The sequence below is a fragment of the Limanda limanda genome, chromosome 16, assembly GCF_963576545.1.
Source record: "Limanda limanda chromosome 16, fLimLim1.1, whole genome shotgun sequence".
Lineage (NCBI taxonomy): Eukaryota > Metazoa > Chordata > Actinopteri > Pleuronectiformes > Pleuronectidae > Limanda > Limanda limanda.
The window spans coordinates 8,837,831-8,849,943 of record NC_083651.1 but is presented as its reverse complement, the minus strand read 5'-3'; the positions used below and the strand labels follow the sequence as shown (position 1 = coordinate 8,849,943).

Here is a 12,113-nt window from a genome sequence, read left to right as displayed (position 1 = left end):
CTCCCGAACAGCAGCATCCTCAGCCTCTGGGTGCGCTCAAAGACAATCAAACAAATCAGAAAGCAGCTGAAACTATTTGAAAACAGCCACGGGGGACGGCGATACAGCAATGAACTTTGTTGTGTGAAATCTGATGTTTGGATCCTTATTTAGATACGTTTTCCTGGGGGGCACTTCTGTCTCATTGCTCTCAAGCACATGCACTTTTGTCCTGGAGGGGAGGGAGGAGTTTAAAAGTCTTTGCGGAGGAGTCGAGTCTCAAGGGGGAAATTAAAAACACGTCTCGAAGCAGGTCGGGACCAGGACGGCTGCAAGAAGACAGGTAAAGGAAGGGGAGGTGATGTGGACATCTGTTTTGTATTTACACACATAATAAGTAACAGGCAATTCAATTAGACGGGCAGAAAACCCTGTTACCCCTGGAATCCCGCCAGCAAGGACTGACCCGCTTAAATTCCCGGCTCCATGAATTTGTGGAGGATGCAGCAGACGGATCAATTTTGCAAAATGCAAAGTAATAATGTTGCTGCTCATAACTTCCTGCTATGACCAAGGTAGGAAGGGAGATTTCAATGCTGTTAGCAAGTGTATAAGAGTCTATTTCTGCTGTATATGTGAGGGAAAAAAAGTTGTTTATCGCCTATTGTCGCATCAAAACTTGACAGATTCCACAGTGGCTTCACCTGAGGAAGTGACAGTTGGAGCCAAAGAGTAAAATCTGTAAGTGGAAAAAATCTGAAGGTGTGAAAGAAGTCTCATCATTACATAAAGCTGTGTTGACAATGCAGAAGAAGCTATGGGATCAAAAAATGGTGGAGGTTTGCCTACAGTTTTAACAGCCATCAATGCAGCTCTTTTAATGTCAACAAGTTCTCACACCATTTCCTCACTTTGATACTCGAACCAACCACTGCTTGTTTTCTGTATAACAGTCCCTGCAGTTCAACACTGCAAAGTCCACCTCAAGACAGTAGCATCCAGAGAAAAAAGGTTTTTTGGAGGGACAGGAAGAAGAAACTTTCAGTTTACAGTCCCCAGGTGCTAGAGCCAATCTTAGCTGACACTTGGCCAGCACAGGAAAACGTGCAAACCTCAAACAGAAAAGCCGAAGCAGGTTTTCAGGTTCAAATCCAGAAACTTCTTCTACATCTTTTGGCCCTTTGACCCTTTCAATCACTGAATCCAGGTTTACTGAAGTAAAACCAAAGACCAACAGAAAAAGTAACATCCTGTTGTCCTTTCAACATCCGTCTCCATGTCCTCATTAAACCAGCCATGCTGCAATGCTATTCCCAGTTCAGATTTCAGTTACACCTGCAATGGACCATGGCCGTGACTATCAACAGACACTCACACTTTAAGCTGTTGTCAAAATGGTGTCGTCCACCAGAGTTTGAATAGCGAAGGGAAGGAAGTGGTGCAGGGGGAAGGTTACACGGTTGAATGATGTTGCATTTGAAAAAACTTTGGGATAAAAATCAGTTTTCCTGGGAGCACACGCAGAAGAAATGGTATTATCCTGGGATCTCACATAAACAGCAGCGGTCCAACTCAGCAAAGAGCCGGGTCTTATGTAAACAGGAGAGAACAGATATGCTAAAAACAACAGCATGGTGAGGAAAGAACAACAAATACAGCAGCTCGTTCCCACACACTCACATCAACACATCAAATGACAATGTGGCTTTCGCTAGAAAAAAGACACAAATAGATGCAGGGTCACATGCCATTCACACAAAAAAACTAAACTACCGGCCGGGTTTTTGCTTATATAACTAAATATTGGATTCCAAAAAGAAACACAACGGAGAAAAAAGTGAAATCTGAGATCTTTTCCGGTGTTCAACAGATTCTTTGCACGTTCTCACTGACGATGCACTTGCTCTTCTTCAGATGACTGAAGAAGATTTGGACACCGGAAAAATACAACAAGGCTGTTAATGCACTTTTATAGGGTTTTTAAACAGTGCATAACTTAATTGGCTCTTTCTTAAGTTGGAAACAGGACTGATGATGAGGACATTTAGGTATTCACCTTTTATGGTAATAACCCAACTTCATTTGATGAAAGGGAATTTTAACGTTTCCTTTAAGTGGAGCATCAACCGACATCTCTAGGTTTTTAGGAGAATTTCAGTACAAATAACCCATTAGAGTTAATTCATCTAATATTCAGGGAGGCATATTAACAAAAGCACTTAATGTAGAGGAGTCACATGGATGGAAAAATGTTTATGAGCAGCACAAGGGCCTGATTAAAAAAAAACTGTGAAGTGAGCTGAGAACAGCCAGAGCAATACGACAGGAGTTTAGAGCTTCAGCAAAACACACACGCGGGCAGTTGAGGTGTAGAACTCGTATGTGAATGCTGCTGTTAACTGTAGCTTTAACTAATGGTGGAAAATAATTAAACCCATTTGTGCAAGAACCTTTATTGAAGATTCCAGCAGATGACGAGAAATGTTTTGAAAGTAATATTGATGTCGTAAAGAAATACAACCTGGGGCATTTAGATTTTATGAGCGACGCGTAGGCTCAGCAGCACATTAACAAAATATCCCTCGAAACTATCAACTGTGAGATTATTACAAGTCCAGACGCAGTAAAACACGACGACCTGAAATCAGTCTTTTCCAAAGCTGAGGGCACCAACGCTTGTTTCTTCTGTAAACAGCTTCAACATGAGGTATTTTACCAGCAGTTTTATTATTAAAATCTAAACCTGATACATATCTGTGGTAAGAAATGTGATCAGAGGCCAATGTTAATAGGTTGAGGTATGGATTTATATTATTTGTATATTTGAGCTGTTGCTTAAAGATATAATAAATCTACCCAGTCAAAAATAAAAAACATTCAAACCTCACTCTGCTGTTACATATAACGATAAACTAGACTAAAGTGGTGGAACATGTCGACCCAGCTGGAATCCACTGAGGTTTCTTTGACATTTCAGCCTCTAACAATAATTATTCTTACAGTAAAGTAGGAGCTAAAATGCAGAGCCAAACTCGAGCATTCACCGTAGATACATGTGTACTGAAACATTGAAGCAGAATTAAATGTAATATAATTTACACAAGACTTGTAACAGTGGTGATTGGGTCATGTGTCGAATATAAAGAAAATCACAGTGTGTAACTTTGGCTGAAATCAGATTTGTTGTTTTCTGACAATATTGTCATTTAGGGAGGAGGCGGTTTATGCACTGTTGGTTACGTTAATCAAATCAACAGGAGACGTCTGAGTGTAAATTGCATGAATACACTTGTGTTACACCCGTAGTTGTCGGCACCCTGTAATAGTATGAAGCCAGGGATGGTTTCCGTGGCAACATTGCATCTCTTGGCCAAGTGTTTGTGCACCAATCACTGGATCAATTTGCCAATTAAGTTATTTGGTGCTACACAGGCTGCAGTCATGGTGACGGCAAACGACACTGGATGAGAAAAATAACACAATTTGTATTTGTGGTGCCACTTTTCAGAAACCCGTCACACATGCAGGATTTGCCGACATCTGTTCGGGATTCTTTTTATACCCAAATGCCCCCTGTGATCAGCAAAAGTGCACTTTACTTTTGCAACTATTGCTTTTTAGTGAACACAACCACCTTTAGGAAAACAAATGGGACATAAAGTCTCGACCAAGCTTTGATTCATCTTGAAACACAACTGAAGGCAGAAGTGTTCATGCTTGTGTGGCCAAAATCTTGGAGGCTGGATGAAAAGTCTGCTGTCACAGCCTCCTAGTGGCTGCGTTAACACAGCCTCCCTGAAATCTCTCAAACAAGTCTGCACCTTTTTTGGACTCTGTAGTTTCTACATGAAGGGGCTATGAGATTTTGCCCTGGCTCTCCTCAAAGCCATCTCTTCTTTTGCACTGTTCCTACACACACAAAAAGTCACTTAAGCAGCCGAGTGAAGAAACTGCATGAGAGGAGACTGTGATCCCTTTTTCATTTTCTCTCCTGCCCCTATAAGAAAGTCAGTGCATGCCACCGCTGTGAGCAGCTTTTTGACATAAGATAAGTTAATCCATTATTGTCCCACACTGGGGAAATTTGCAATAAAGAAGGGAACACCTCACTTCCACTGGATGGCAGCTCGTTCAACCCTATGTTCGTGCCAAACCGAAGTTTCATGAATGAAGAAAAGTTTGGCATCAGGAAGCTTTAAAAGGAAATGACCATGTTCTGCACTGTGTGTGTACTAGTTCTTGTTTTTGTCTCTAGGATCCTTTCCAGCAAAAAAAACAGACCTGGTCAGGATCAGTCCAACTCATGGGGACCAAAGTCCTCAATCTTAGTCGGACTTTGCATTGACTTCCATTTGTTTTGGACAGCCAGACCAAAACCTTATCCCCAACCTTAATAATTCGTGCATAACCCTTACCTAACCACATCTGACCCCAAACCTGAAACATGACCTCAGAAGTGTTTTGCATCTTCAGGACTTTTTCCAAGCACAAACAATGAGCTGGTCGGGACCAATAATGGAGAAGAAAATCAAGTCCCAATGAGGCTAAATGTCATTTCTAGGTTAGATTATGGTTGGGTATGATTTGATCATGGTTAATGGTTAAGAATAAGGTTTTGTTTAAGCTGTCCACAAAGAATGGAAGTCAGCACAAAGTCCTAATACGGATAGCTGCACAAACCGTGTGTGTGTGTGTGTGTGATATCAGCTCCCTGTGCACTTTCTCCTAAACGCATCATAAACACAGCACCTCCTTCGGACTTTGCATTGACTTCCAATCGTTTTGGACAGCCAGACCAAAACCTTATCCCCCAACCTTAATAATGAACAATTTGTGCATAACCCTTACCTAACCACATCTGACCCCCAAACCTTAACCATGACCTCAGAAGTGTTTTGCATCTTCTTTTTCCCAGCACAAACACTGAGCTAGTCGGGACCAATAATGGAGAAGAAAATCAAGTCCCAATGAAGCAAAATGTCATTTCTAGGTTAGACTATGGTTGGGTGTGATTTGATCATGGTTAAGGGTTAAGAATAAGGTTTTGGTTAAGCTGTCCACAAAGAATGGAAATCAGCACAAAGTCCTAATACGGATAGCTGCACAACCCGTGTGTGTGTGTGTGTGTGCGTAATATCAGCTCCCTGTGCACTTTCTCCTAAAAGCACTATAAACTCAGCACCTTCTTCCACATACCTGTTTCCACAGAAAGCTGTCCACGCCGTTTAACATCCAGGACACAGCCACGTGGATGGCGGACAGAATAACTCCAGTGATGACCGCGGCGCGCATCCTGACAGGCAGCAGGGTGTAGATGACATGGATGAAGAACACGGTCCACCAGATGCCCTCGGACGCGCTCCTGGGCTGCACCAGCAGCACCCCGATCACCTGGATCACCAGCACCAGCAGGATGACCACGTAGCACACGATCCACATGTGGTCCTGATGGAAGCCGTTCCTGTTGCACACCACCATGAGCACGAGTGTGAGGAAGATGGCAACGGAGAACACCACCACGAACGGGATCCTCGGGCCCGTCGCCCCACTGGAGCAGTGGAAGCCCAGCATGACGGTGAAGACCAGCACCAGCACCGCCATGAGCATGGTCAGGCTGCTCTGGTTGAGGCGGAAGAAGTAGCGCTGGTAGAGCCGCTCCAACTTCTCCGACTGGAATTTCTTGGATTTGAAAATGTGCATGACGCTGGTGCAGCACGCCACCAGGGAGAAGTTCACATCGGGCATGACCTCCGCCGCGTCGTCGCTCCTCGGCTTGGCCCGGCGCTCCTCCAGACCCAGCTCCACGGACTTGGGTCTCACCTCGTCGCCGCGGCCTCGGTTCTCCTCGCCATGGTCCTGCCAAGCCGACCTGGACCTGAAGCTGACCCTGCTGACGGTGGTGGAGGCTCGCCCGGGCTGCCGGTGGTCCGGATCATCCTCCTCTCGCCACCGACTGTTCGTCCGGGTGAGCTTGTCGTGCGGGGATCTGGCAGAGTATGGGCACCCATTGGCCACGGACTCCGACTCTCCCCAAGCTGCTCTGTGCTCGGTCCCTCCCCTCAGCCGCGGCGCACCGACCCCGGGTGGGCTGACACTGTTGGCTCTGGACATGCTGGATGGCCGGAGGGCGACAGTAGGATGTGTCTAAACTTATGAAAACTACAGGGAAAGTTTTTGCTCCACTGACAAACAGTGTCAGGGAACTATTTAGTCCCAACGAGGAGGCGCAACAAACGCGCACTGATGGAGAAATGTCCCATAGTTGCTCCCAGTCTGTGCGCTTCCTATCTGTCTCATAAACTGGAAACTGTCACAGCTTGAAAGGTTTTCCTCTTAAAATCTTTCAAAAAGTCGACATGGAATTATCCAAATCAATTAAGGAGAGGGGTGATTAAAAAAAAAAAAAACACCCTGCGGGGATAAAAACAATTGAACATGCGCAAGAGTCACAAGGGAGCCAGTTGCGCACATGGGGGAGGAAACATGTGGTCCAGGTGGATTTGGCTCCACATCATTGGGCCCAATTAAGCTCCATCCATGGAGAGGTTGCGCGGCAGTGCACAACGCACACGATGAACCCCATCACAACCGAGCAGATAGTCCCTGGAGATCATGGCGCAACGCCGTCAATTACACCGTGGATCCGTTATATCTGCGCACATGTTTCCTGGGCTCTAGGAGAGACGCTGGAGGAGGAAGAGGAGGAGGAGGAGGAGGATTCAGAAGGTGAATCCGAGGTCCTCCGCAGCCTGCACAGCGGGGGGTGGGAGCCTCACGTTTGGCCGCCGAGCATCATCACGATCCTCCGCACACTTGCTTGGATGGGAGCGGAGGAGGAGACCAACTCACCGGCCGCTGCTGCTTCTCCTCCGGGGGCAGCCGCGAGCAACACCCCCCTGGTGCATGGTGCAGCGTGCGTTGGGCAACACGGTCAGCTCCCCCGTCAGCAGCCTCGGCGCCGGATCCCTGTCCAGCAGCTGTCCATCACTGTTCGATTCCCCCCAGGGAAAGAGCGACTCGGGCTTCGGCTCAGCAGCCAGGGCTGCGGACACGGCCCACCCGCGGCGTGCAGCGTCTACCCGGCGGTACGCTCCCCGGCTCGGACTGTCAGCTCGGGTTCGGGTTCGGACATCATCACAGATTCACCCCTGATCGCTGCTCTGATGGTCCATTCAACCAAGTGTGCTTCCTGTAGTCCGCCTCTCCGCCGCCACGCCACTGGAGGAGAGCAGAGGCTGAGTCACGCTCCGGCGCCTTGTCATTGGACGACGGGCCCGTCAATCAACGTCCAAGGCTTTTGATGAATGGGCGGGGTCTGTCCTCACAGCTGGATCCCCCCCACCACCGCCTCCACACACACACCCACCTATACTATGCGGGTCCTGGGACTTAACAGTACAGTATATATAGTATATAATATAACATAATATATATTTATATATGATAGTAATTTATATTGGTATAATTACTATCATCTATAAATATATATTATGTTATATTATATACTATATAAAATGTAATAAATATCAGATTCGACAATTGAGAGCAGTGGCTCCAAAGCTGTGTAGTGGGATAAACTACTATTGGTGTAACATATGTGCATTGGATCCATAGATTCATTTTTCTGGCCATATAAAGAGAAGTCTGGCATCAGTTTAACTTTTTTAATGTTCATTTTTAATGCTGTTAATTAAATTAAACTCACATAACATTTTCTGTTATGGTGCTGGACATCTTAAGAATGATATACAACTATCTGGTTGTATATTTTCTGCCAGGGGTTTGTGAGAAGATGTTCTTTGTATTTTTTGATGAACAGACCATTTAAAGAGTAACTCAAGCAGAAGACGTTTTTATATATATATTATGTTATATTATATACTATATATACTGTACTATTCTTATATACTGTGTAACAATAACATTTCCATCATATCATCAGTACTATTAACATCATCCTGCCACTGCACCTGATCTACCTATTTTATTTTATTTTATATATATATTATGTTATATTATATACTATATATATACTGTACTATTCTTATATACTTTCTAACAATAACATTACCATCATATCATCAGTACTATTAACATCATCCTGCCACTGCACCTTATCTACCTATTTTATTTTATTTTATCTTGTGCTTCTGTTTTTTATTCTTTCTACCTCAATATTTTTTATTTTATTCTATTGTATTGTATTTTATTGTATTCAAATATACCGGCTGCTATGACAACTTAATTTCCCTTCGGGGATGAATAAAGTACTCTATCTATCTATCTATCTATCTATCTAACATAATGAGGCCTATTCTCACAGAATGGCTTTTACTTCATTGTTTCTTTAAGTAGCCTGTACTATTTGTCATTGCTTTTAAAGTTGCAGTGTGTAGATTGTATCGTCCCCTTCCAAACATGAAAGAGAGCCTCTGTGGTAACCTTCAGTTGTCATAAATACTCAAAAGGTGTTTTACTTTGTCAAGTCTGAGCTACTACAATAAACATGGCGGCCTCCATAGAGAAGACCCCCCTGATGTAAATATAAAGTATTTGAATATAAAGGGTCCATTCTAGGGTAAATAAAGCAACCTTCTGTATAATTCAGATGAAACTTAGTCGTGAAATTATCACTACGAATATTTTATATAAAATTGCTGTCAATAGATCCCTTTTACCTAAATATTACACACAGAAGCTTTTAAATTAGGTTCTCTAATATAGGAAAATTTAGTTTTTGTATCATTAGTCAACTTTAGTTTTAGATTTTGTATCATTTGTCATCTTTAGATTTTGTATCATTTGTTGTCTTTAGTTTTAGATTTATTATCATTTGTCGTCTTGAGTGTTAGATGTAAAATCATTTGTCATATTTAGTTTTAGGTGTTGTACTTTATGATTTGTCGACTTAGGCTTTACATTTGGTATGATATAAAAAAATTGGTAATGATTCTTTTCTCATATGTATATCAAATGTATTTTGGTTTTAAATTGTTGGCCGGACAACAGAAGAAAAAAAGATGACTTCTTTGGCTGCGGCAACTTGAAATGGGAAATTTACACGTATTTTAAATTTAAATGATGAATCAAAAATCTAAATTGAAAGCTATCATCATGTTCAGCTCTTCTTATCTTTTCTGGCTAAAGTACAATAGGGTGAGTGTACCTGCGGACTATGACTTAATTAAGAACCAGTTTAAGATAGGGTTAGAGGAAATGTGTCCCTTGTGACATCATTTCCAGTGGCAGTCTACTACCATTTACATCCAGGAAAAGAGCATTTGTGCCATTAAAGTTCACATTGTGTCCTAACAAATACAAATGGGAGGCATGTGACAGGGAGCCTTGTGTATTTGCTGGGACCAGCTCACCTCCAGCTGAATTCCCTCTGCTGCTTTTGGAATTCATCAAGGGTGAAACCGTGTTAACGGATAGAACAGGAGGCTCCATTCAACACCGTCTTCATCAAATAAAAAGGGAACTCAGATATAAATCAGATACAAATTTGTCTTGATTCCAGTTGAGCTACTTCTTGTCCCCCGACTTCTTTGCTTGCTCTCTTTGCAGTCTCACAAACACAATGCATTGCTGAAAAATTCAAAGGAATATTAAACTCAAACGGACTAATGTGGTCGTGAGAAAGTGTCAATTCCTCCCCTGACATTGTCTGTTCCCTATCACCAATTAACTATAAGTTCAAAGTGGACACATGTTATTTAGCAGGTACACCTCACTCATAGAACAAAATACATTATTTTACAATAGTAAACAACTTTAAACATTGTAACTTGCCTATAATGAACGAGCACCAAGCATATCTGTGATATGAAGCTCAGCTCAGAAGCTCAGAAAAATCCAGAACATAATTTTAAGTAAAACAAGTACATGAGCAAAAAGTACAAAGATTGATAATTCAGCCCCAAGGCGACCTTGTGCCGAGCAGAGAGTTGACGGTTGAAACTGTGTGTGTCCCTCTCCAACAACAGCTGTTTCCCAAATCTTCAGTTCAACATATTAAAGGAGGGTAAGTAGGCTGCCGGCTTACAAAGAAAATATTTATTACATGTTATTTTGATGTAAAAACATGACCCTCAGTGATTCAGGGGTTCTTTATTCAACATTTAAACTGGGGCAGCTTTAGAAATAAAAGGGATAGTTAATTTCACTCATTATCTACTCACCACTATGCCCCAATACTGCTCCTGTGGGTTCTGTACAGTTTCAATAGTTTTTTCATACAAATTCAAACCAGCAGTTCAGTTTTATTTCATCAAAAAGTTTTCATTCTCCTCCGATCTGCAACATTTAATATTATAAAGTATCCCTTAGAAATAAATTCCTGATATTGAAATCTAGTTTTTGTATGAGTTCATACAATACATGTGTGATCGCATGTAATGCTCTTTACATCACTTGTTTACATTGATATGATCGGACCGATAACAGACTGACTTGTTGTTTCATGTGACAATCATTGGCTCTTCTGTTGCTCCTGAACCCCCGAATGTTCAGGAGCTTGAAATAAAAAGGCCAGTGATATGATCCGTCTCCTGAGACGTGCACTTCCTGACCTGCCACCAAAATCCATTTTCATTAGAGTGTGAATGCATGACAGTGTGGATAATGAGTTTAAAAGCCTTGTCTGAGCTGGTTTGCATCTGGTGAAGCCTTCCAGTGCCATTAACCTGCACGTCCTGTCGTCCTGCATGAGTCACTGTTACATTCAAAGCAAACACGGAGATCATCCACTTGTTCCTCCTGAATTATTAGGCGCAGTAAAACTCACAGTTGAATAATAGTGTCTATGCTTCCCATGTTATAGGTTTATTGTAAATATAGACTCATTGTTCATTCCTGTACAAAGTATACTGGCCCCATGCAAAACATTTGTATCAAAACTTTATTCAGCAGAACCAGTTGCATATGCCATGCTTTAGTATTTTCTTTTTTTAAGCCATGTTGAAACACAAGTCATCATTCCAGGCGTCCACATTTCTACTCTCATGCAGTATTACAACGAGCTGCACTTCTGCTCCCTGCAACACATTTCAAACAAGTATCCAATATCATGCTCCATAATTTTGTGAGGATGAGGAGAAAAAAGACAGACACTGCTGTTTGCTGCAGAACAGAGGAGTGGGAGTTTCCTGATCATGATGTCAAGCAGGACTTCAGCAACATACCGTTTTGGAGTTGGACTAATTAGAGGCTGAGTGTTAGCTTCTGAAAGAAATAGTTTGAAGAAACAATGAATGGTCCGTTCACCCTGGTTACAGAAAATACTTCTCACTTACCTCTTGTGGAAAAGTACTGAGATATATTTGAGATATTCATTTCTAAGTTATCTGCCTTTCAAGAATATTGATTAAATCTAGAATGGCACGCAAACATTAAAAAGTGTATGATATCACTAACTCTGGAAACGACAGAGATCTCACTGTAGACTCTATTCATTTACACCATGATCTTCTGAATATAAAATGTAATAAATATCAGATTCGACAATTGAGAGCAGTGGCTCCAAAGCTGTGTAGTGGGATAAACTACTATTGGTGTAACATATGTGCATTGGATCCATAGATTCATTTTTCTGGCCATATAAAGAGAAGTCTGGCATCAGTTTAACTTTTTTAATGTTCATTTTTAATGCTGTTAATTAAATTAAACTCAAATAAAATGTTCTGTTATGGTGCTGGACATTTTAAGAATGATATAAAACTATCTGGTTGTATATTTTCTGCCAGGGGTTTGTGAGAAGATGTTCTTTGTATTTTTTGATGAACAGACCATTTAAAGAGTAACTCAAGCAGAAGACGTTTTTGCTGACCGCAAGGGGCTAAAGTTCCTGCTTTTAGTATTCATAAGGATGAAGGTGCTGCAGACTCATAGTCTCAACTACAAGAGGTCAACGAAAGAATGATTTACTGATTTGTGTTACGCTTTTTGACAAACGACTGCAGCTGAGCAAAAGAAAATATCAACCATTTAGGACAACAGAAAAAATGTGGAATGTCCCTGGCAAAGTAAATGTCTTAATTTACCAGGAAGCCTAATAAAACAATGGAACTATTCTTATTCACAGTTCTCTCTTTGTGTTGTACGTTATTAAATCCACCAACAAATACAAGCTCTGT

General features: G+C 42.0%; 1 protein-coding gene across 1 annotated transcript in view; it reads right to left on the bottom strand.

The window, feature by feature from the left end:
* Positions 1-6,090, bottom strand: part of adcy5 (adenylate cyclase 5) — a 67,492-nt gene extending 61,402 nt beyond the window's left edge. The window contains exon 1 of the mRNA XM_061088651.1: positions 5,176-6,090. Coding sequence (XP_060944634.1) covers positions 5,176-6,090 — 915 coding nt within the window. The remainder of the gene's footprint in view (positions 1-5,175) is intronic.
* Between the last annotated feature and the right edge of the window lie 6,023 nt (positions 6,091-12,113).